Here is a 25733-nt window from a genome sequence, read left to right as displayed (position 1 = left end):
CAGGCATCAAATTCCAAATGAGCTAATATTTGCAAAAAATAACAAAGTTTACCAGTTCAAACGTTAAGCATCTTGTCTTTGCAGTGTATTCAATTGAATATAGGTTGACAAGGATTTGCAAATAATTGGATTCTGTTTTTATTTACGATTTACACAACGTGCCAACTTCACTGGTTTTGGGTTTTGTATGATGAAAGTAGACATTTTTGACTGTTTAAATTATTTAAATGTGGTTTGAATGTTAAAATGGTTTAAATGTTGAAACGGTTTTCATTTTGAAGTGGTTTAAATGTTGAAATGGTTTGAATGTTAAAAAACTATGTTGCTTGTTGCTAAACTGATGTTTTAGTGTAATTTAAAAATGCTTTGAAAGTGGCTATAGTTTCAATCATCAATAATTATTTGGTTAAAACATACCAAATTAGCTCAAATGTTAGTATAAAAGGTGTTAACTGGAGCATGGTAACAGGGGAAGAGCTAACATACTTCAAAGATAATGAAATCCATGATTATTTTGTTCAAAAACATAGAAAATGATCTAAGATGCTAGCATAAGACGTTGAAGAGCTAACATTAGCATGCTAACATTGGCATGCTAACGGGTGAAAGACTAGCATACTTTTAAGATGGCGGCAAGTCACGGAATCCACGGTTATTATGTTAGAAAGTGCGTGCACACATACCCTAGGGGGGGTCCCCACATCGGCGGTCCTCTCCAAGGTTTCTCATTGTCCCATTGGGTTGAGTTTTTCCTTGCCCTGATGTGGGATCTGAACCGAGGATGTCGTTGTGGCTTGTGCAGCCATTTTAGACACTTGTGATTTAGGGCTATATAAATAAACATTGATTGACATTGATTGATTGTATTTGCAGTTTATTCAATTGAATATAAGTTGAAAAGGATTTGCAAATCATTACATTCTGTTTTTATTTATGAATTACACAACATGCCAACTTCACTGGTTTTGGGTTTTGTATTTTTCCAGTGTATCTAAACGTAATTTTAGACGTTATCTAGCAATCCCAAAATGCATTGCAACACGTGTTGCCATAGAAAACCAACATATGTGCCAACAATTCATTTTATTATTCCAATTAATAAGATACTAAGTCAAAAACCTTTGTATTGTGTTGTAATATTATTAGTGTAATATTATTTTATTGTATTATTGCACAGGGTAGAATACAAATGTGTACACATACGTTTTCAATTTCAATAATTGCGTTCTGAAAAGTGCATAGATGTCAAATTCTGTTTTTTTCCATCAGGTGTGGTGTGGTGAAAATGTAAAGTGGTAAAAGTGGGCTCGGCCTGCAGATTGCGAAAGTAAGGCAAAGAGTGTCACTCCTACTCCTAAAGTGCAGCAGCAATACCAACAGAAGAATTGACGAGTGCAGCCTTGCAGAACTTTGTGTGGCCAGTCACACCTACACCAGCAACAAGGAGGATCACCATGAAGGAAACCTTTTGCTTTCTTTTGACCCTCTTGTTTGCATGTGTTGCTGCAAAAAGTGACGGTGAGTAGCAGTATTTGTTTGACTTTGCAGAAGTGGTTGTTGCTTTAATGCGTTTACAACTCATTTTGTGTTTCAAACTTCCAAGTGTGTTTTTAATCCTAAATTTTAGTCCTCCACTGTTGCTGAAATGTGTGTGTCCAAACTTGTTTACTTTTCATATCATCTAACATTGGAATACTTAATGGGTATGATTTTCATTAAATCTCGTTTTACTTTGTCTGTAATCAAACTTGATTCTTTTCCTATACATTCATTTAATTTTTACTCCTATTTTTTTTTTTTAACATTGAATTTGTTTTCCTATCACTAGATTGTGCAGTACTTTTTTACTACTGTTTGCTTGTTAGGGTTTTTTTTTAAACACATTTCTTTTTTCTTGTCTTCTTTCCATCACTGATTGATGTACAGTTGCACCTCAGCTTACAAGCGTAAACACTTGTATCTGAAATCAACAACCATTGAAATTGAATTGGAATCAACTTAATCAGTGCTTGGCCCCCCCCAAAACAACACAATGTTAACATGTAAAGAGAAAAACACACTTTTAGATAAGAATGATTGTATAAAAAAAGTACAATCAAATGTACTACTAACAACTACAGTAGTTTTATGAAGTAACGTAATAATAGTGTACAGCATTTACCTTGGAGAGCGAACGTCTGCAGTATTTCTTCCGAGTTGCTTCTCTGTCAAACACACCATCAGCAGCTTTTTCATACATTTCATATCATCGAGTCATTCTGCTTCAGTATGGTGCAGACTGGCAGTGCTATGCCGCACACCATGTTTTTGATTGTTTATTTATGTAGTATTTATTACTATTTTTTGTTTGTCATTATGCTCTACTTCTGTTACTGTATGTAAATACCTGCACTGCAACAACGCAATTTCCCCATTGTGGAATAAATAAAAGTCTATCCTACCCTAATCTTAATGGAACTGGTTAAGCCTGTCTGCAACAAATGAACCATGACTATTGGGTTTGCTGTAGGGCCTGTGTGACACAGCTCCCTGATAAGGGATTGGCCATAACTCCAGCCCTACGAGGCACTTGTGATTAAGGGCTATATACTGTAAATAAACTTTGATTGTTCATTGACTTTTTACCCATTCATCTGATGAAACACTCCCTAACGTCTCTGCAGCAACAGTGTAAAGCAACCTTACCTGACCTGTGCAACCATGTATTGCACTGCTGTCCAAACCATTGCCGTGACCCGAACGTTCCAACTTTGGCCTATAAAAACGTAGTGGCACTCAAACACGCATGTCAACTGTCTAATTACGTTGACGAAGCAAGAACAGTAACATGTAACACTATAGCATCAAAAGGTTCAGAGAATCTGGAGAAATCACTCCACGTAAGCGGCATGGCCGGAAACCAACATTGAATGACCGTGACATTCAATCCCTCAGACGGCACTGTATCAAAAACCGACATCAATCTCTAAAGGATATCACCACATGGGCTCAGAAACACTTCAGAAAACCACTGTCACTAAATACAGTTCGTCGCTACATCTGTAAGTGCAAGTTAAAGCTCTACTATGCAAAGCGAAAGCCATTTATCAACAACATCCAGAAACGCCGCCGGCTTCTCTGGGCCCGAGATCATCTAAGATGGACTCATGCAAAGTGGAAAAGTGTTCTGTGGTCTGATGAGTCCACATTTCAAATTGTTTTCGGAAATATTTGACATCGTGTCATCCGGACCAAAGGGGAAGCGAACCATCCAGACTGTTATCGACGCAAAGTTCAAAAGCCAGCATCTGTGATGGTATGGGGGTGCATTAGTGCCCAAGGCATGGGTAACGTACACATCTGTGAAGGCACCATTAATGCTGAATGGTACATACATATTTTGGAACAACATATGCTGCCATCTAAGCGCCGTCTTTTTCATGGACGCCCCTGCTTATTTCAGCAAGACAATGCCAAGCCACATTCAGCACGTGTTACAACAGCGTGGCTTCGTAAAAAAAGAGTGCGGGTACTTTCCTGGCCCGCCTGCAGTCCAGACCTGTCTCCCATCAAAAATGTGTGGCGCATTATGAAGCGTAAAATACAACAGCGGAGACTGTTGAACGACTGAAGCTCTACATAAAACAAGAATGGGAAAGAATTCCACTTAAAAGAAAAGGTGATGTAACACAGTGGTGAACATGCCCTTTCCCAACTACTTTGGCACCTTTTGCAGCCATGAAATTCTAAGTTAATTATTATTTGCAAAAAAAAATAAAGTTTATGAGTTTGAACATCAAATATCTTGTCTTTGTAGCATATTCAATTGAATATGGGTTGAAAAGGATTTGCAAATCATTGTATTCCGTTTATATTTACATCTAACACAATTTCCCAACTCATATGGAAACGGGGTTTGTATTTTCAGGACTTCAGTTCTCATTTCTTCAATAAAATCAATTATGATACACAGCACAAGCATGATCAATATAAAAGTAGATTTAGCTGAATTTGACCAAAGAATATTCAACTAAATAGTTAGGCTTGACACAAGCCACAATGGCAAAAATGTTTCACACGCAAAGGTGATATGGAGCCAAAACCTGCCAATAATTTTTTTTAATTTGTAGAAAAAACTTCATTGGCACTGAGACAAGTTTTGGCATTGTAACATGTTGAATACAAACAAATGAATTCAAACATTGAAAAAATACAATATTTTGGTGGATATTTTTGAGTGTCATGACATGCTTTTCAATGCTAATCTTCATATTTTTTTTACACTGGTATTGTTTTTGTGCATGTTGTAGGTTTTCAATTCCAACTGTTCCTTTTTCACATTCGCTTCAGTTCGATTCATTTCAAAACGGCAGCAACTTGACATGGAGGGGGGCGGGTGCCTGTGGGCGGGGTTTACAACAAGTCAACCTGAAATAAGTTATACGTGGACTTGCAGGTCCTGCGATGAGGTGGCGACTTGTCCAGGGTGTACACCGCCTTCCACCCGAATGCAGCTGAGATAGGCTCCAGCGCCCCCCGCGACCCCGAAAGGGACAAGCGGTAGAAAATGGATGGATAGATGGACTTGCAGGTAAAACACCGTAGTAGAAGACAGGAGGACCGAGGGGGTCTTTTGATAAGGGTTTGGAAAGATGAACCCAGTTGTGTGATTGGCCACAGAAAGATGGACTCAGCCCGGTGATAGGATTAGCAAAGATGGTTTCGCAGAGACGATTGGCTGCCCCAAAGCTGTCCCATTTTGTGGCAGTCTTATTTACATGCATGCTCCATTTAGAGGAAGGAGGAAATATGAAGGAAGGCAAGATTGTTTTCTAATGTCTCCATGGTTTGGTTAAAAATCTTCGGGACTTATGCAGATCCCAAATACCCCACAGCAGGTACCAATGGGTAAGAAATGTTGGATTTGCTTGATAGGGCTCAAAAATGCTGAAGGGCTCAACTGGGGCTTAACAGATTTCTGACAAGGCTATAGCCCCCTCTAACCTTGGTGTAGCGCCATCACTGACACAATTAATTTTTTTATTTAACCTTTATTTATTCAGGCTAAGACCATTAGGAACATATTCTTATCTGCCAAGCCGACGAAACAAATATACAGCATGTAGCAGTGGGGCAAAAAAGTATTTAGTCAGCCACCAATTGTGCAAGTTCTCCCACTTAAAATGATGACGGAGGTCTGTAATTTTCATCATAGGTACACTTCAATTGTGAAAGACAGAATGTGAAAAAAAAATCCAGGAATTCACATTGTAGGATTTTTAAAGAATTTATTTGTAGATTATGGTGGAAAATAAGTATTTGGTCAATAACAAAAATTCAACTCAATACTTTGTAATATAACCTTTGTTGGCAATAACAGAGATCAAACGATTACTACAGGTCTTTACCAGGTTTTCACACACAGTAGCTGGCATTTTGGCCCATTTCTCCATGCAGATCTTCTCAAGAGCAGTGATGTTTTGGGGCTGTCGCCGAGCAACATGGACTTTCAACTCCCTCCACAGATTTTCTATGGGGTTGAGGTCTGGAGACTGGCTCGGCCACTCCAGGACTTTCAAATGCTTCTTACGGAGCCACTCCTTCGTTGCCCGGGCGGTGTGTTTGGGATCATTGTCATGCACCCAGCCACGTTTCATCTTCAAAGCTCTCACTGATGGAAAGAGGTTTTGGCTCAAAATCTCACGATACATGGCCCCATTCATTCTTTCCTTAACACGGATCAGTCGGCCTGTCCCCTTAGCAGAAAAACAGCCCCAAAGCATGATGTTTCCACCCCCATGCTTCACAGTAGGTATGGTGTTCTTGGGATGCAACTCAGTATTCTTCCTCCTCCAAACACGACGAGTTGAGTTCATACCAAAAAGTTCTATTTTGGTTTCATCTGACCACATGACATTCTCCCAATCCTCTGCTGTATCATCCACGTGCTCTCTGGCAAACTTCAGATGGGCCTGTACATGCACTGGCTTAAGCAGGGGAACACGTCTGGCCCTGCAGGATTTGATTCCCTGTCAGCGTAGTGTGTTACTGATGGTAACCTTTGTTACTTTGGTCCCAGCTCTCTGCAGGTCATTCACTAGGTCCCCCCGTGTGGTTCTGGGATTTTTGCTCACCGTTCTCATGATCATTTTGAACCCACGGGATGAGATCTTGCGTGGAGCCCCAGATCGAGGGAGATTATCAGTGGTCTTGTATGTCTTCCATTTTCTGATAATTGCTCCCACCGTTGATTTTTTCACACCAAGCTGCTTGCCTATTGTAGATTCACTCTTCACAGTCTGGTGCAGGTTTACAATTATTTTCCTGGTGTCTTTTGACAGCTCTTTGGTCTTGGCCATAGTGGAGTTTGGAGTCTGACTGTTTGAGGCTGTGGACAGGTGTCTTTTATACAGATAACGAGTTCAAACAGGTGCCATTAATACAGGTAACAAGTGGAGGACAGAAGAGCTTCTTAAAGAAGAAGTTACAGGTCTGTGAGAGCCAGAGATCTTCCTTGTTTGAAGTGACCAAATACTTATTTTCCACCATAATTTACAAATAAATTCTTTAAAATTCCTACAATGTGAACTCCTGGATTTTTTTTTCACATTCTGTCTCTCACAGTTGAAGTGTACCTATGATGAAAATGACAGACCTCTGTCATCATTTTAAGTGGGAGAACTTGCACAATCGGTGGCTGACTAAATACTTTTTTGCCCCACTGTAGATGACAGAGATGTTGAAGTGTGATGATGGTCTCTCATCCTTTCATTTACCAACATAAATGAGCGCTATGTATGGATCTCCACAGTTTAAAAATGCTCTTAATGTGCGAGTGTAAATGTGGTGGAACAAAAGCGAATGTTTAAGATAGAAACTTTTAAACGGTAATAAACTATCACTATATAGCATATTTTTCGGACCATAGAGCGCATCGGATTATAAGGCGCACTGCCGATCAATGGTCTATGTTTTGCCTTTTTTCATATATTAGGCGCACCGGATTATAGGGTGCATTAAAGGAGTCATATTGTTATTATTTTTTCTAAATGGAAAACACTTCTTTGTGGTCTACATAACATGTAATGGTGGTTCTTTGGTAAAAATGTTGCATAGATTATGTTTTACAGATCATCTTTAAGACGCTTTCGGACAATCGCTTCCGGATGCGCCGTTTTGTGGGCGGTCTTATTTACGTGGCTCACCTTCGGCAGCGTCTTCTCCTCGTCATCTTTGTTGTAGCGGTGTAGCGTGCAAGGACGGGAGTGGAAAAAGTGTCAAAAGATGGATCTAACTGTTTTACTTAAATCAATAACGGAGCAGCATCTCCTCATCCGGAAACAACGACACCGGAAATGTGTCCCGTGAAAAACCGTCCAACCGGAACTCTATTAACTACATTTCCTTGGGTGTGTCATGACATGGACTATGGCGGGTTTGTTTTCCCGAGATGCAATAAAAGTTGGAGCGGACATGGCGTGAAGGTAAGGACAAATATATTTTTACTATAACAAAAAGAACAAACTAAAGGTGCGCACAAGGCGGAGGTACAAACTTGACTATGAAACAAAAACTTACACTTAACGTAGACTAAGGACATGAAACAAAAGAACTGCTAAACGTGACATGAATAAACAAAAACTTACTTGGAACAAGCATGGAAATGATCATGGAACAATGGCATGGAATCAACGCATGAGTGACAAGGGTAACAGCAGATAATGTCGCCAGGCCGACCAACAGAAAAAGACAAGCTTAAATAACAGTGACATGATTGGTGACGGGTGTGTGAGTCCAAACGTGGAAAAGGTGAAACCAATGGGTAACCATGGAAACAAAACAAGGGAGTGAACAACCAGGAACTAAAAAGCGTCCAAAAAAACAAACAGCACATGGCCAAACAAAAACATGATCAACACAGACATGACAGGGTGAATAATGTAAACTCATTACAGCGGTATGTTTTAGCGCTTTCATGGCGAGTTTACTGACAGATATAAGTAAGAACTTTACACTACTTTATATTATTAATGGCAACAGCAGAGGATGAATAATAAAAAATAAAGAAGCTTATCAACTACAGTGTTGGTGCGGACGCGCGCAATTTTTCAGGATTTCTGCAGATCCCAAATACAGATCAGCAGGTACCAGAAGGTAAGAAAAGTTGCTTTTGCATAATATTGCGAAACAAAACGCCAGATAATGTCTTACCTTATACACACACCATAATAATACTTGTATGTTTAATGCGCTGACAATCCTTCAAGCGGCGCAGCTTCATAATTTACCAAAGTCGTACTAAAACATTTTGATAGATTTTTGAGCGCTGTGTGTAATGTTCTATATTTTCAATGGAATATTTTAAAATGTTGGTGTTGTTTACTTGAGACCCATCATAGTGCAGGCTACACTTATCCTTTATGTTTGACTGCCATGTACTGGTCACGCTTATCATTACACCATGTACCAAATAAAATAGCTTTGAGGTGGGTGAGCTCGACTAAACGTATTCGTTACATTGGGCGCACTGTAGAGTTTTGAAGGGGAAAAAAGGTTTTTAAGAGTGCCTTATAGTCCGTAAAATACGGTAAATATGTGCTTCTCCTGCCATTTAGTAACTACCATTAAGCCTGTGGTGTAAAATGAGTAAAACATTAACACAGTATTTTACATTTTTTGTTGAAATCCTGTGCTTCTTAAAATCACAAATTGATTTAGTGTTACTGGAAAAAAAAGAGAAAACATTGCAACTTTTACTGCAACTTTCTGAAAAAGTGGCCACAAATTCAATCAGTTTAGGCCACAACAATAACGGGGAAAAAAAGCCTGCGAAATCCTGGAGGAACTGCCACAATCGAATCTTTTGGCAGGGGTGCTTAGAATTGTCCTAACCCACTGATTGTATACGACGCAAGGATTCTGACTCAGCACTTTTATCTTGACAGCACCCATAGTCCACACAGCGCTCGGGAGCCTGAAAGGTGACTATGTGAGTGTGAAGGGGAAGGAGACGGGGGTCTATGCCTACTTGAGTGTCCCCTTTGCCAAGCCCCCCCTTGGCCCTGCTCTGAGACTGTCTGCACCCCAGGATGTGGACAGGTGGGAAGGTGTGAGAGACGCCACCAAGCAGCCTCCAATGTAAGCGTTACTAAAGTATACTCTTAACCAAAATCAAGTCAATGTGTTTTCTGCCATGTTATGTGTTTTTATGCATTTGTACATTTAAAAAAAATATATTCCTTTTCAGATGCATGCAAAGTAGACAAGTTCTTCAAGATGTGTCTGAACTGCTCGGCGGCTTAATTACAGAAATTCCTGACGTTTCAGAAGACTGCCTTTACCTCAACATCTATACTCCTGAGAGCAGAGCTCATGATGCCAAACTCCCAGTAAGAATCTTTTGGTACTAGTTTTGGACTGTTGCTGTAGTTGATGTAGTGGTGGACACTGGAGTTTGTTTATTAAGATCCCCATTGGCTACTGCCATAGCAGCCGCTGTTCTTCCTGGGCTCTAAAATTTAAAAAAGGCTTTTACACATCCATCCATCTTCTACCGCTTGTCCCATTCCGGGTGGCGGGGGATGCTGGAGCCTATCTCAGCTGCATTCGGGCGGAAGGCGGGGTACACCCTGGACAAGTCGCCACCTCATCACAGGGCCAACACAGATAGACAGACAACATTCCCACTCACAGTCACACACTAGGGCCAATTTAGTGTTGCCAATCAACCTATACCCAAATTATTTTTTGAAATCATATTAATCACACTTTTGAATTTGGGTTATCTTGATTAATCGCAGGTTATTGCTCGCTTGCACAATCTAAATTAACTTAAAGAGAGAGCCCGACATTTTGACACAAATGCAATTTTATTGTCAGAATATCATCTCGAACATTTAAAAGTTGATTAAAAGTGGTTACTTTGTTCAAAACTTGGCAACAGTTTCATCTAAAGTCCCATTGGAGTGAATTTTAAAGTGAAATTTGCCAGCGAGCACACCAGCTCACTCAACTTTGCACTGACGTATGCATTGACCTGATCACTGCACCTTTCAGGTCACCATCCACGACTAAGATAAAGCAGCATGTACATTCAAAATAAGTTGTGTGATTAGTCTGCGTATAAACATGATTACTAATAATCATAATCATTATTTTTGACAGCCCTAGTACATGTATAAAGCCTTAATCTTTAACAAAAAGTTACTGAATACATCATTTCCATGATCAGAAATTGAAGAAGGAAATTCCAAGCCACCATTGCTCTCTATTGAAGTGTCATCTGCATTAAATTAGTTTGAGAAAGAGGTATCAAGAAGCGACTTTCTGTTGACTGACACGTGGAATGTTGTATGTTGTAAAATATTATTGGCTTTCTTATTGTTAAAATTGTTTTTCTAACAAAATTGAAAACCGAAAAATCAATCTGACCCTTCACAGTTGACCAAGCCTGATAGAAATGTATTCGTGTAACACACGTCCTAATTGGACAGTTAAGGACGACACCAGCAGCTTCATTTTGAGCAACATACAGTCACAGGACAATGATCTAAATGGGACAAAACTGATGATTTAACCAGAATTTTCATAACACTTTATTACTGCCAACCATCCATGCATCCATTTTCTACCGCTTGTCCCATTCAGGGTTGTGGGGGGTGCTACTTCTGCCAATTTTCAGTAAAATTTTATCAATTTGGCTGTTCAAATTTAACATACTGTTTTCCCTCACCACACTGCGCTTCAAATATTGCGACTTCACCATATTGCAGATTGGTATTTATTAGTCCATCCATCCATCCATTTTCTACCACTTATTCCCTTCGGGGTCACGGGGGGTGCTGGAGCCTATCTCAGCTACAATCGGGCGGAAGGCGGAGTACACCTTGGACAAGTCGCCACCTCATCGCAGGGCCAACACAGATAGACAGACAACATTCACACTCACATTCACACACTAGGGCCAATTTAGTGTTGCCAATCAACCTATCCCCAGGTGCATGTCTTTGGAGGTGGGAGGAAGCCGGGGTACCCGGAGGGAACCCACGCAGTCACGGGGAGGACATGCAAACTCCACACAGAAAGATTCCGAGGCCGGGATTGAACTCACGACTACTCAGGACCTTCGCATTGTGAGGCAGACGCACTAACCCCTCTTCCACCGTACTGCCCGGTATTTATTATTTTTAAACATAATTAAGCATTTTTAAGCAGATACATAGCTAAATAAACTAAATGTATCTATACTAGAATAGTATTGGCTACTAGTGGAGACCAACCAAATTAGAGCGTGCTGTTGAGTATTGTGACCACTGATTGGCTCAGCCTCAGACAGCATTACTATACTGAAATAAGAGTGTAAAGGTGACCTAAGTGTTATTTCATGTCTCGAGGGCTCTCATAATGTTGAAAAATTTTTTAGAAGGTCATAACCAGGCTTTTTATGCTCTTGCTTTGAAAATATTTAATTTTTTTTATATTACAAATTAGTTTTGCTTACAATCCCGTTGTACAATAAAGATATATTCTTTTCTATTAAAATGATTGATTCCTACTTCTCGGAAGTTAATTTATCCCAGTCATGTTCTGAACCAATTAACTGCGATAAACCAGGGACGGTTGTATTGTCCACATTGACACCGAGTGGCTTTACTTCAGTAACCTGTTCAATGACAGAACCTCCCACTTCTTTTAAAATATATTTCTAACATACATTTACTCTTCTCTGCAATAGTAATCCTTGTATTTTCTTTTATCCAATTTTCTGTCCATTTTAGTTTGGCATTTAAATTGTTATTAAGTTTAATAGTTTTGTGCTTTGAGTGAACGCTGAAAAAAGAAACAGACCAAAAACAAATGGAGGATTCTCCAAGTCTTTTTAGTATTCATAATCAGTATTTCATTTAAACATTTTGAAAAAGCAAAATATGAGTATGTTTTGTCTTTGTTTGACCAGGTGATGGTGTGGATCCATGGTGGCGGGTTTGCTATTGGATCAACTTCATCGTTTGATGGATCTGCTTTGGCTGCTTATCAGGATGTGGTGGTGGTTCTGATCCAGTATCGCTTGGGAATTTGGGGCTTTTCCAGGTAATTATTATTGTAAAACCCTCCACAAAACAATTGAGTGACAACTTTCTTAAAGAAAAAGTAGAGTGAAGTTCAATGAAAATACAGGAGACAAGGAAAAGTGCAACAGTTATTTATCCTCCTGTATTTTGCCACTGATTCTGTTCATGGTGGAAGGAGAAAACCATCATATTTTTTGACGTACACAATGTATCCTGTTTGCTAATGGCAAAATATTGAATGGGGGAAATTATTGTACATTATGGGTATTCATCGTACATTGTACATGTAGTGAGTCTTATTCTGCGTTGTGTCGTTTTTTAAAATAAAGACACTTCACCATGCCGTCGGTTCAGTATTTATTGGCCACCTGTGTTGGAAACACGAAACACACATACACAGGTCTCAACTTTCTGGCGGAGTGATATCTGCTCCTGTGTGATGTAAATACCATGCGTAAATACTACCAAACAATTCACACAGTCTACGCTCTACTTCTAAATAAACAAAATTGTGCATAAAAATGACTCAAAACAACACATCACTTGTACCCACAACATTATTGGGTTAACTTTTAAAGTATCTGGAAACGTTTAGGAATAATATTTACAATATGAAGAAACACGGAGCAGTGAAGAACTATTACCTTCTCCGAAGGAAGAGGAAGTAAAATAATCGAAAAAACAGCAAAGACACTTCCCGCACCGGACATCCGGTTCTTCAAAATAAAAGCGATACTTCAAAATAAAATATAACACCCTGTCTAGTTCATAATATAGCGCAACAACATCACACTCTTACATACACAGGGTGAAATGATCGTACAAATACAATATTTAGTGTATGTTTTTCCACACTGTATGACACCACTGTAAAAAGGTGTGATGCCAGGGTGGTGCACGTGTGAGCTCTGGGAACATGCTTTTTTTGGCCATACCATAATATGATGAAGTGTATGTAGCACTTGGCTTCACTGTAATCACGTTGGGAGACGAGGAAAGACCGATGTGTTGTTTCCTTTAATGTTAATAAGCGTACAATGTTATGCCGAGGTATAGTTATAACAATTTTATAGACAAATTATACTAATGGTTAGAGTGTCCGCCCTGAGATCGGTAGGTTGTGAGTTCAAACCCCGGCCGAGTCATACCAAAGACTTTAAAAATGGGACCCATTACCTCCCTGCTTGGCACTCAGCATCAAGGGTTGGAATTGTGGGTTAAATCACCAAAAATGATTCCCGGGCGCGGCCACCGCTGCTGCCTACTACTACCCTCACCTACCAGGGGGTGATCAAGGGTGATGGGTCAAATGCAGAGAATAATTTTGCCACACCTAGTGTGTGTGTGACAATCAGTGGTACTTTAACTTAATTTATAGTCACAATGGAGAGTGTGGGGGTGGGGGGGAGCAATAATTTCTTCTTCCTAAAGCGGGGGTAACAGAAAATATTGAAAAAGCACTGCCCTAGGGGAACAACGTTAATTCATGTTTGATGAAACGTGATTATATGCATGAGTGTATGTAACAGTCACTGATCTGCGTTGTGTATCTTGTAGTGAGGCGCACACACTGGAGTTGAATCATGGAGGATTTATTCACCTTTTTTGAATAGAAACAAAAACAACGAGGCGTCACACACAGTCCACCGCAAAAACGATCTCTCTCCACAGCTCCGAGCGTCAGTGCTCACTCAATTCAATTATATATTCTTAATGTGGAAATAATAATAATAATAATAACTAAAATAGTAATAATAATAATAATAATGAAAAGGTAAATAAAGCATAAAATAGTCTCAATTAAATTAATTAAATAAAACACAGTATATAAAATATATACTTCAGCAAATAACAATATATATTAAGAAAAATGATCCTTAAAATGTGCAGTAATACACCTCATCTTTCCCACCCACATCGACTCTTTTTATATTTTTTATACAATAAACTATGTCAAAAATACCTCATAACATACATACCTTTTTTGAATAGAAACAAAAACAACGGGGCGTCACACACAGTCCACGGCAAAAACGATCTCTCTCCACTAAAAATAAAGAAGAAAATAATACACACTCATATTAATGCTAGAGCGGCACACAAGATGTCCACACACACACAACAGAGCCCCTGACCCGTGCGTAAACTTACGAGACCAGGAAACCCCGCAACAACTGCCGCTAGCAATAGGCTAATCCACACATCATTTAGCATACAAAAGTATTTTTTTTGTCACTAATTCAACAACCAACATTCAGGAATTCAACACACATGCCCACCAACAAGTCACAAGACAGTGCGCATTCCCACAAAACACTTTTAAGAACGACAACCAAAAAGTTTATAAAAAAAAAAGGAGAGAGACATAAACGTGACTTACCAGCTCCGAGCGTCAGTGCTCACTGAAGCTGGTCACAAAGGTGCAACGCCAAATCACCCCCCAGGGAAACAAAAAGGTATGCAATGGAAAATAATAGAGTGGAACCTATTTACAATGAGAAACACTTTTGGGGAAGTTCACCACAAAAAATGATGTGAATAAATGACCAAAATTAAAATAAAATAGAATAAAATTTAGCTCGGCTACATGTATGTATGCATATGTATAATATGTACAGTATGTGTATATGTATGTTTGTTCCGTAAATGTACCGGGAGTGTGTGTGTATGTGCTGTATTTGTGTATGTATGTGGGAGCGTATGTACGTTTGTACCTGTGTATGTGGGTAAGTACCAATGTGTGCGCGTATGGATGTATTAATGAATGAATACACGTATGTGTGTATATATGTATGAATAATTGTGTGTATGTATGAATAATTGTGTGTATGCATGTGAATTTGTATGTAGAATATATTTGTCTCCCAGTGTGTGCGGGGGCCAAAGTACGGCCCCAGCCACCGAGAGAGCCCAGCCCAAAACAGCAGGTGCGGTGCCCAGGAAACAAGGGACCTCCGGTCCCACGCAGCCAGGCCGGCCAGCGACACAAACCCCATTTTTAATAGAAAAAAATACAATTCTATTTTGTTAAAATTTAAAAAACAAAACAAAAATGCTTCTTTTTTTTTTCTTTTTTTAAATGTACCCTTTTAATAGGTTACTGTATCTTCAAAAGGGTACTATTTTACCAAACAAATCTAAATAAATTGTCCACTTCAGCCATCTTTTCTTTAACCCTCAAATGTAATGTGAGTCATTGACCATTATCCATATTTCCTTTATGATTACCAGCCGCAGATTCGGGTTCAGGTTTATACCTCATCTTGTGATGGCTTTCATAGAAGCTGTAAAAACCAACAAAGATCCTCTTTTCGTACTTCTGACACTTGCAGACATTTTGATGCAACTTCAGAAGCATATTTGTCCACATAGCCGTGATCACGTTGTAAAGCCTAATAAGAGTTTGACTTACTGGTTGCATCGTACTGTGCCAGGAGTATGTTTGACTGATGTGGAACACTGATTGGTGTGTGATGCGTGTCTCATGTAGCACAGGAGATGAGCACATGTCCGGTAACTTTGGCTTGCTGGATCAGGTCCAAGCACTCCGCTGGGTCCAGAAGCACATTCACAACTTTGGAGGAGACCCATCTTCTGTGACCATATTTGGAGAGTCTGCTGGCGGAGTGAGCGTTTCCATGCTGGTGAGGATCAACTTCTTTGTTCAGAGTAGCGCACGTTCACAGAGACCCTGATTGTGGTTCGATCCCCAGCTTCTCTCACCTTTGTCCCACGGCCTGATCCACCGAGCCATCGCTCAAAGTGGCACTGCTGCAATGGACGCATTAGTGACGAATGATCCTCTGCCCGTAACCAAGGTTGATGCATCTTCAGTCAAAAATAGTTGTGGGGTTTCACGACGACATGTTTGATTAACCCGGTCCTTCGTGTTCTGCGTCTTCAGGCTATCGCCAATAGAACAGGATGTAACATTGAGAGTACACAACACATCGCTGACTGCATGAAAAACCTGGATCCGGACACCATTTTGAAAATTACAGAACAGGTATGCAGAATGGATTTAAACTTGTGAGAAATTAAACACACCATTTACAAACCCTTTAATGACTAAATAGATCAACATACATTATTGTTAAACATATGGTGTGAATGAATTATTAGTAATGGATATGGAGAAGGGTTAGAATTGAATAAGCTGAGCTTTTTTCTACTCCTTTTCAAACTAAACAAAAATAGTATCATACTTTTTTTTTTGAAAAATATGGTGCAAATTAACCCTTGTGTAATGTTCATATTGTTGTTACTCAGCCAGTGTTTGTGGGTCTGATGGACCCGTTGCAGATACAGATGTTTATTGGGATAAGGTAAACATCTGTTCAGTATTTTAACATAAAAGTGTTTGATTGTGAGGCATTAAAAGCCACAAAAGGCAACGGGTTCATCAGACCCACAAACGCTGTAACAACAATATGAACGTTGCACGGAAAATGTATCTGCCAGTTTCTGCATCCCACAGGGATTCTTCTTTTGTGTTTCTGCACCTGCGGTTCCCACGCAAGGTTGCAACATTGTTTGTCAACACTGTCTGCTCTCATTTTCTCGCACATTTGACCCTCTGATGTTCTGTGTACCTACACGCTGTCCTCCTCCTGTCTAGGCCTGCTGTGTGTGTGTGTGTGTGTGTGTGTGTGTGTGTGTGTGTGTGTGTGTGTGTGTGTGTGTGTGTGTGTGTGTGTGTGTGTGTGTGTGTGTGTGGTACACAGAACATCAATTTCCACACTTCTATTAGCCCCGGTCCAGTGGACCCGGACATCTTATATGTAATAAAAATGTGTAGGGGGGGTGTATGGTGTGTGGTCATTAAATATGTATTCTGATATATGTTCTTCACAGAAAATGAGCCAAAGTCAGTGAGTCTCAGTTTGAAAAAATAATTAATTGTATCATATTTCTTTTAATAGAAAATGAAAACGGGTTCCACAGACCCGAACACCACACAAGGGTTGATTAGTAATGGCATGGAGAAAAAGTAGGATTAAATAAACTGTGTTTCTTCCTACTCCTTTTCAGACTAAACAAAAATAGTGTAGGAGTCTATGTGAAAATATGATGCAAATTAATTATTAGTTATGACATAGAGAAGGGGTGGGAATAAATCTGATCTGCTTCTTTCTACTCCTTTTCAGACTAAATTAAGAGTCAACATGGACAAATATGGTGCGAATGCATTCTTAGTAATGGGCATGTAAAAGGGGAAGGAATAAACAGCCTGCTTCTTCCTACTCTTTTTTTAGACTGAACATAAATAGCGTAAGCGTCAAATTGTTGAACATACTGTATGTGTGATATAAATGAATTATCAGTAATAGGCTGCCATGGATGCAGGATATGATTTAATTATTAGTAACGGACATGGAATAGGGGTAGAAATAAACCGTCTGCACTATACTTAATTATTAGTAATTGACATAGAGAAGGTATATAATTAAATACGATTCTTCTTCCGACTCCTTTTTGGACTAAACATAAAATAGTGTAAGCATCAACTTATTAAACATACTGTATGATGTAAATGATTTATCAGTAAGGGATATGGAGAAGGGGTAGGATTAAATAAATGTTGCTTCTTACTACTCCTTTTCAGACTAAACATGAAATAGTATAATAGTCAACATGTTAAATATATGGTGCAAATGAATTATTAATAATGGACACGGAGATGATGTAGCATTAATAAATAAACTTTGCTTATTCCTACTCCTTTTCAAAATAAACAAATTGTGTAAGAGTCATCATGTAAACTATATGGTGTGAATTATTAATAATGAACATGGAGAAAGAGGAGGATCAAAAACTCTGCTTCTCTCTTTTACTAAACATAACATTTAGTCAAATTCAACATGGTAAACATATGGTGCTAATGAAGTATTAGTAACAAGCATGGAGAACAGAGGATTAAATCAACTTTGCTTCTTCTTTTCGGACTAAACATGAATAGTGTAAGAGTTGTGTAAAAATATGTTGCAAATGAATTATTAGTAATGGACATGGAGAAGGTGTAGGATTAAATAAGGTCTGCTTCCTACTCCTTTTCAGACTTATCAAATGAAATATTGTAAGAGTCAATTTATTAAACACACTGTATGATGTGAATGAATGATCTGTTATGGGCACAGAGAAGGGGTAGGATTAAATAGGCTCTACTTCTTCCTACTCCTTTTTGAACTCAACGCGTAAAACTATTGTGTCAGTGAATCATCAGTAATGGGCATGGAGAAAGGGTGGGATTGAATAAAATATTCTGCCTACTCCTTTTCAGACTAAACGTGAACTATTGTAAGTCTACATGCAAAAGATATGGTCTGAATTAATTTGCACAAATAGATACAAGAGAAGAGGTAGGGTTAAATAAGATCTCAGGTGGTATTGCATCAAAAACCGACATCCGTGTGTAAAGGATATCACTACATGGGCTCAGGAACACTTCATAAAACCACTGTCAGTAACTACAGTTGGTCGCTACAACTGTAAGTGCAAGTTAAAACGCTACTATGCAAAGCCAAACCCATTTATCAACAACACCCTGAAACGTCGCCGGCTTCGCTGGGCCCGAGCTCATCTGAGATGGACTGATGCAAAGTGGAAAAGTGTTCTGTGGTCTGACAAGTCCACATTTCAAATTATATTTGGAAACAGAGGACGTGGTGTCCTCCAGAACAAAGAGGAAAATAACCATTCGGATTGTTATAGGCGCAAAGTTCAAAAGCCAGCATCTGTGATGGTATGGGGGTGTATTAGTGCCCAAGACATGGGTAACTTACACATCTGTGAAGGCACCATTAATGCTGAAAGGTCCATACAGGTTTTGGAGCAACATACAGTATGTTGTCATCCAAGCAACGTTATCATGGAAGCCCCTGCTTATTTCAGCAAGACAATGCCAAGCCACGTGTTACAACAGCGTGGCTGCGTAGTAAAAGAGTGCGGGTACTAGACTGGCCCGCCTGCAGTCCAGACCTGTCTCCCAGTCCAGACCTGTCTCCCATGGAAAATGTGTGGCGCATTATGAAGCGTAAAATACGACAGCGGAGACCCCGGACTGTTGAACGACTGAAACTCTACATAAAACAAGAATGGGAAAGAATTCCACTTTCAAACCTTCAACAATTAGTTTTCTCAGTTCCCAAACGTTTATTGAGTGTTGTTAAAAGAAAAGATGATGTAACACAGTGGTGAACATGCCCTTTCCCAACTACTTTGGCACGTGTTGCAGCCATGAAATTGTAAGTTTACTATTATTTGCAAAAAAAAAATAAAGTATATGAGTTTGAACATCAAATATCTTGTCTTTGTAGTGCATTCAATTGAATATGGGTTGAAAAGGATTTGCAAATCATTGTATTCCGTTTATATTTACATCTAACACAATTTCCCAACTCATATGGAAACGGGGTTTGTACTTTTCGGACTAAAAACAGTCAGGAGTCACCATCAGAATCAGAATAATCATTAGCCAAGCATGTTTTACACACAATGAGTTTGACTTGGTACTGTGCTCTCTTTGTTCAATGCAAGGAACAAGGAAAAACACAACAATGTAATAAAAATGGCGCAAATTAATTCTAAGTAACAAGCATGGAGAAGGGTGAGGATTAAACAAATTCTACTTCTTCCGACTCCTTTTCGGACATTGTAAATTGTGCACGTGCAATAGTGATGTCCCTCAATGTAACTTGTTGAACAAGTTCAACACAAATATTTACAATATGTGTGTATTATAATTGCTGACGAGGTGGTCATTTTCTTGTGGCTGCTGTCTCTTATCTTCCCAAGGAAAAAGCAATGAAAATTTACATTAATATCGACGGAGTCTTCCTGAAAAAACCTTTGAATGAGCTGTTTGAGAAACAGGAAATTCTGAACGTACCTTTCATGACTGGTGTCAACGATCACGAAGGCGGCTGGTTGCTTCCTGCTGTAAGTGCCATCCATTCAGTTTGTGCCCAGAAGTTTGCACTCAAGAAAAACCCCTCATATACTTCCTTTTTCTAGTACGTGTTACCCCCAAACTGGACTGAAGGAATAGACCGAGAGCAGTTTGTTAACGGGTTTTCTGCCTACAACCCCAATGTAAGAAGGTTCATAATATTCTATTCCTTTGTGTCACTGCTCTCTTTGAGTGTTTTTCTATAAACGGTCTTTTCCAGCCTGAAGAATCCATCGTCACGGATCTGCTGGTAGACGAATATGTCGGAGTTGGTGAAGACCGTGCAAAAATTAGAGACGCTTTTACCGAGATGCTGGGAGATATGCTGTTTGTCATTCCTGCCATTAAGACTGCAAATGCTCACAGAGGTAGTATTCTTATATAGGAGAGAAGAAGAATTGAGTAGTGCCTATAAAGTTAAAGTTAAAGTACCAATGATTGTCACACACACACTCGGTGTGGCGAAATTATTCTCTGCATTTGACCCATCACTCTTAATCACCCCCTGGGAGGTGAGGGGAGCAGTGAGCAGCAGCGGTGGCCGCGCCCGGGAATCATTTTTGGTGATTTAACTCCCAATTCCAACCATTGATGCTGAGTGTCCAGCAGGGAGGTAATGGGTCCCATTTTTGGGGGGTTTAGCGGGGGTTTGTTTTATGACCGGAAGTGAGGGGGGAGTTTATGACCCCCCAGGAAGTGGGCGTGGCCTCCATGGTCTCACTAGTTTAGGGTAGGCTCGCAGGGGAATGATTTATGACCCCTGGAGTGGGCATGACCTAAAGTATACAGTATATCCAGCCGCCGTTTTAATTTTGTAGGGTTTTTTTTCAAGCCATCCGCCATTTTGGTTGTAGTTAGAGATGTCGGCAGTCCGATATTATCGGCCGATAAATGCTTTATATCGGAAATTATCGGTATCGGTTTCAAAAAATAAAATGTATGACATTTTAAAACGCCGCTGTATGGAGTGGTACACGGACATAGGGAGAAGTACAGAGCGCCAATACACCTTAAAGCAGTGGTCCCCAACCACCGGGCCGCGGCCCTGTACCGGTCCGTGGACAGATTGGTACCGGGCCGCACAAGAAATAAATTAAAAAAAAGTTTATTTTATTTTATTTATTTTTTATTAAATCAACATAAAAAACACAATATATACATTATATATCAATATAGATCAATACAGTCTGCAGGGATATAGTGGGTAAGCACACATGATTGTATTTCTTTATGATAAAAAATAAAAATAAATAAATACCATAACACCACCCCTGCCATTGTTTAATGCATCCAGCGGGGCATCACAACAAAATAAGGCATAATAATGTGTTTAATTCCACGACTGTATATATCGGTATCGGTTCATATCGGAATCGGTAATTAAGAGTTGGACAATATCGGAATATCGGATATCGGCAAAAAAGCCATTATCGGACATCTCTAGTTGTAGTCCTTAATTATTTATGACCCCTACAGGCTGACAAGAGTATTACAGCTTGTAATTTTGACTGGTATTAGAACCATCTTGTGCAGAGTCCATGACTGTAACTTGAAACATGTTAGTGTTTCTCCTAGGAGACTGTCCAAGTGCATGATGATTTTAATCAATATTTCATGATTACATGTACATACTGACAGTCATCACAGAGAGCTAACAAAATGTTAGTTCTTATAGATGAGTTATGGTTATGTTCCCCTAACTGGAATTACCTTCAACACGGTCACATATGACACCGTCGTAGTGACCAGATCACATACGGTAATCAGCCGTAGCAAAAACTCTTGTATTCAACACGGATCACATATGATGTACTGACAAGCAGTATCAACTTGGTGACCAGGGCGCCGCATGTGATAAACCATTGGAACAGTATCATAGCGACCAATGTTTCTGCCGTAGCAAAAATCTTTTCATTTAAACACGGTGACATATGATGTACCGACTACATCATAGTGACCAAAACTCTGCTGGAGCAGAGAGCCAGCAATTCTGTAGGAGTCCATCTCAACACATCACTTTATGTGTATATCATAAAATCTTTAACACTTAACCTAACATTTTTTCTTAGTCAATCATCTTCATGCACATCCTTAAAATCTAACCCTACACTGCAAAAACTGAAATCTAAGTAAGATTAAATATCTCAAATAAGGGTGATATTTGCTTATTTTCTCTCTGATAAGATGATTATTCTTACTATGTTAGTGTTTTACTTGTTTTAAGAGTTTTGGTCCTAAATGATCTCAGTAAGATTTTACAGCTTGTTGCTGAGATGTTATGACCTATATTGAGTAAAACATGCTTGAAACTAGAATATCAACTGTTGCAAAGCTGTGTCATCAACACTCACAAGTATAAAACTACTTTTTTAAACTAACAATTTCTTACTTCAAGCATGAAAAAAAAAAAATCATGATGCCGAGCGCATATCATTATGTCAAGATAATGGCACTAGCATTTACTTAATTTAAGAATATTATTCAACATATTGAGCAAAAAGGTCTAATTTTTTTCCCCATTATATTAAACATAAAGAATAAATGGAAATAGAGGGGAAAAACACCAATATTCCTACAGTGTAATGACAGATAATTAAAAATATTGTGTTATTTGATACTAAAAAATCGATGTGTCTTAAACATTACCGCTATTCTGACATAATTAAATATATCAAGTTATCCATTCATCTTCTTCCGCTTATCCGAGGTCATGTCGTGGGGGCAGCAGCCTAAGCAGGGAAGCCCAGACTTCCCTCTCCCCAGCCACTTCGTCCAGCTCCTCCCGGGGGATCCCGAGGCGTTCCCAGGCCAGCCGGGAGACAATAGTCTTCTCAACGTGTCCTGGGTCTTCCCAACGTGTCCTGGGTCTTCCCAGTGGCCTCCTACCGGTCAGACGTGCTCGAAACACCTCCCGAGGGAGGCGTTCGGGTGACATCCTGACCAGATGTCCGAACCACCTCATCTGGCTCCTCTCGATGTGGAGGAGCAGCGGCTTTACTTTGAGCTCCCCCCGGATGACAGAGCTATCTCTAAGGGAGAGCCCCGCCAACCGGCGGAGGAAGCTCATTTCGGCTGCTTGTACCCGTGATCTTGTCCTTTCGGTCATAACCCAAAGCTCATGACCATAGGTGAGGATGGGAATGTAGATCGACCGGTAAATTGAGAGCTTTGCGCGTATCAAGTTAAGTCATCATATATCGAAGAAAATAAAGCAAAACAGTAAACAGCCACAATGCTTTCTAAGAAAAGCTGATTTTTTTTTGTTAATTTCACCTTTTAAGAAAGCCATTCTGATGTATCCCCCGCTGACCAACCTTTATAGGCACTACTCCATTCTTCTTCTTAGGAGTACAGAAAATGCTGTTTGTTTTGAAGACGCTGCATACGCTTTCTGCCTCATAGATGCAGGTGTCCCAGTGTACTTGTACGAGTACCAGCATTCCCCTCACTTTTTGAGAGCTCACAGGCCAAGCTTTGTCAGATCTGACCATAGAGACGAGGTGTTTGCCGTTTTCGGATTTTGCTTTACCACGACCCACATCCGATTAACTGGTGAGATCTTAAATGCTGTCTGTTTATTGTTTATTGTATTAATAATCTTTGTTTTAGATGCATGTCCAGAAGAGGAAGAACAACTTAGCAAGACCGTGATGAGTTACTGGGGTGCCTTTGCTCGCACAGGGTAACAAACCAGACCTGGTTGATCACCTTGCAAAGCGGGAATCAAGCATTAAGACGTCTTCTTGTTGCATTTATGTAGGTCTCCTAATGGGGATGGACTTGCTCACTGGCCAAACTATGGAGGAGAAGAACACTTCCTGGGAATAAGTGAAAAGAAGCAAGTCACTGGTCAGCACTTGAAACAGTCTCGCTTTGTCTTCATGACTCAGATCCTGCCAGAGAAACTTCGACTGCATCTGGAGAAGCTGGAGCGCAGTGAACTGTAGCAGACGGACTTCATTTCAAACCGATGATCGATTGTGATGCACTTACTGGAGGTGGTTAAACTGATGAACGCGGTTAACAATACTTAGGTAGATGCTTTATTGATCCCGCAGGAAATACTCGAAAATCAATGCAATTGTATGAAAGTTTGAAACAAGATATTTTCATTGACTGTAAGAGACGTGCACTTTTTACAGTTTCAAAAATGCTATCCCAAAAAATAAAGAATTGAACGTGTAAACTTTAATGAAATGTATCATTTATATCATTAAATAATGTAAAAGAGAAAAAAAAATGCATGTGTCTCAAGCGGCGACAGGAGAAAAGCTATACTACAAAATAGGAAATCTAAAAATATTAATATAAAAATACAATAACATGCCAACAGAACAAGAAAATACATTTGAGTTGACAGAATACGTACAATTTGGTATTTTGACAAGTCAACTAGTCTCATTCTGGAGAAGAGAAGTTGTCTAACATAGAAAGTGCCCATTGAGAAAAAATATCATTTGAGTACAAAATAAGTATCTTTTAATATGGGCATTAAATCTTGCTTAAATTTCACTTTTTGCAGTGTAGCTTGCACCAGAAATGGATTTCTAGAAATAAAGATACTTATCACGGATGCTCAGATGCAGTTTTTCTTTTGCTCCATGACCATGGCACTTGAGGTAAAAGAGTATGGACGGCCAAATGGGACAAGATTAAATACATCTTTAAAGAATTACTTAAATGTGTCATTAATAAATCATCAAATCAATAATTTTAATTAAAAAAAAGAATTTATTTAATATGTCATTATTTCACTAAAACTACATTTAATCATTTGATTTAAACAAATGATTAAATTCATGATTATTGAGGTTTACCAATGAAACATTTAAATTACATTACATTTAATTATTTCTCGATTTGATTTCATGGTTTAATAATTTAATAGATTGACACATTTTAATAAGATTACATATAATAATTTGAATAATGGTTTCAGTAATCAATGATATTGACACACAAGTAATTATTTACAGATTTTTACCCATTTGGCCCTCTATAAAACAGCAGTCGGGGAAGAATCGTATGTACGATTACAATGAAAAACGAAATTACAAAGAGAAAAAAACAGATGTGAAAAGTTAATTAGTTTGCTTATTAATAAATGAGCCCTACAGTAGTACAGAATACAAAGCAACAATAAGGTTAGTCATTAAAATTAGTCACGTAATGATGAATTCAAGATAGGAACATTTCTACATTTTGGTTCAGATGAACGGGACACAATTTGAAGATGCTCAAGTACTTTTTTGTGTGCAAATGTTAATATAGCTGCAGTCTACCACAAATATGCTGCCCAGTCTGCGTAGTGTATTTAGTTACTATACTGCCTGGAAAAAGTGCACTTGTTGTAGGAAAGCTACTGGGCAACAAGTCATAACACGACACACAAACATAGACTCATATAGTACTTGGTATACTTCCATATGAATTTTGATTGAAGGGGTTTTTCAAATATATAGCTAGATAGTCATGTATGGGAAAAATAGAGGAAGGTTTCTGGTGAAAGGCAAGGTATACATTTCAATAAACAGAACAAGTAATACATTTCAAACAATACACTGCAAATATCGCAAAATCCAGTGCAAGTTGTATAGCTTATGTTCTACTTTTCTAACACATCTTTCCAGTTGACATTATCAAGTAAGGTGTGGTGAGATCATGCTTCGGATTATTCCAAAATGAAAATGTTATCACTAACGCTCAAAGAGCACGAAATCTGAATGTCAGCGTTT

The 25733-nt window shown here is 39.1% G+C and overlaps 1 protein-coding gene across 1 annotated transcript; it reads left to right on the top strand.

Moving 5' to 3' along the window:
- Positions 1-1355: 1355 nt before the first annotated feature.
- Positions 1356-24195, top strand: LOC133612493 (fatty acyl-CoA hydrolase precursor, medium chain-like). Its single transcript, XM_061969945.2, has 13 exons — positions 1356-1518; positions 8925-9117; positions 9227-9368; positions 11936-12069; positions 15541-15694; positions 15764-15868; positions 15955-16056; positions 19845-19988; positions 20064-20141; positions 20219-20366; positions 23401-23550; positions 23608-23680; positions 23759-24195. Exons 1-13 carry the CDS (start codon positions 1455-1457, stop codon positions 23943-23945), a joined length of 1674 nt encoding a protein of 557 aa, XP_061825929.1. The 5' UTR covers positions 1356-1454; the 3' UTR covers positions 23946-24195.
- Positions 24196-25733: the final 1538 nt, after the last annotated feature.

The sequence above is a fragment of the Nerophis lumbriciformis genome, linkage group LG10 (assembly GCF_033978685.3).
Source record: "Nerophis lumbriciformis linkage group LG10, RoL_Nlum_v2.1, whole genome shotgun sequence".
Taxonomy (NCBI): Eukaryota; Metazoa; Chordata; class Actinopteri; order Syngnathiformes; family Syngnathidae; genus Nerophis; species Nerophis lumbriciformis.
This window is presented reverse-complemented; position numbering and strand designations above follow the sequence as displayed.

Coding starts and splice junctions, on each gene's coding strand:
- LOC133612493 (XM_061969945.2), top strand. CDS start 1,455: ATGAAGGAAACCTTTTGCTTTCTTTTGACCCTCTTGTTTGCATGTGTT. Junction 15,869..15,954: donor ATCCTCTGCCCGTAACCAAG/GTTGATGCATCT, acceptor CTGCGTCTTCAG/GCTATCGCCAATAGAACAGG. Junction 20,142..20,218: donor TTTCTGCCTACAACCCCAAT/GTAAGAAGGTTC, acceptor GGTCTTTTCCAG/CCTGAAGAATCCATCGTCAC.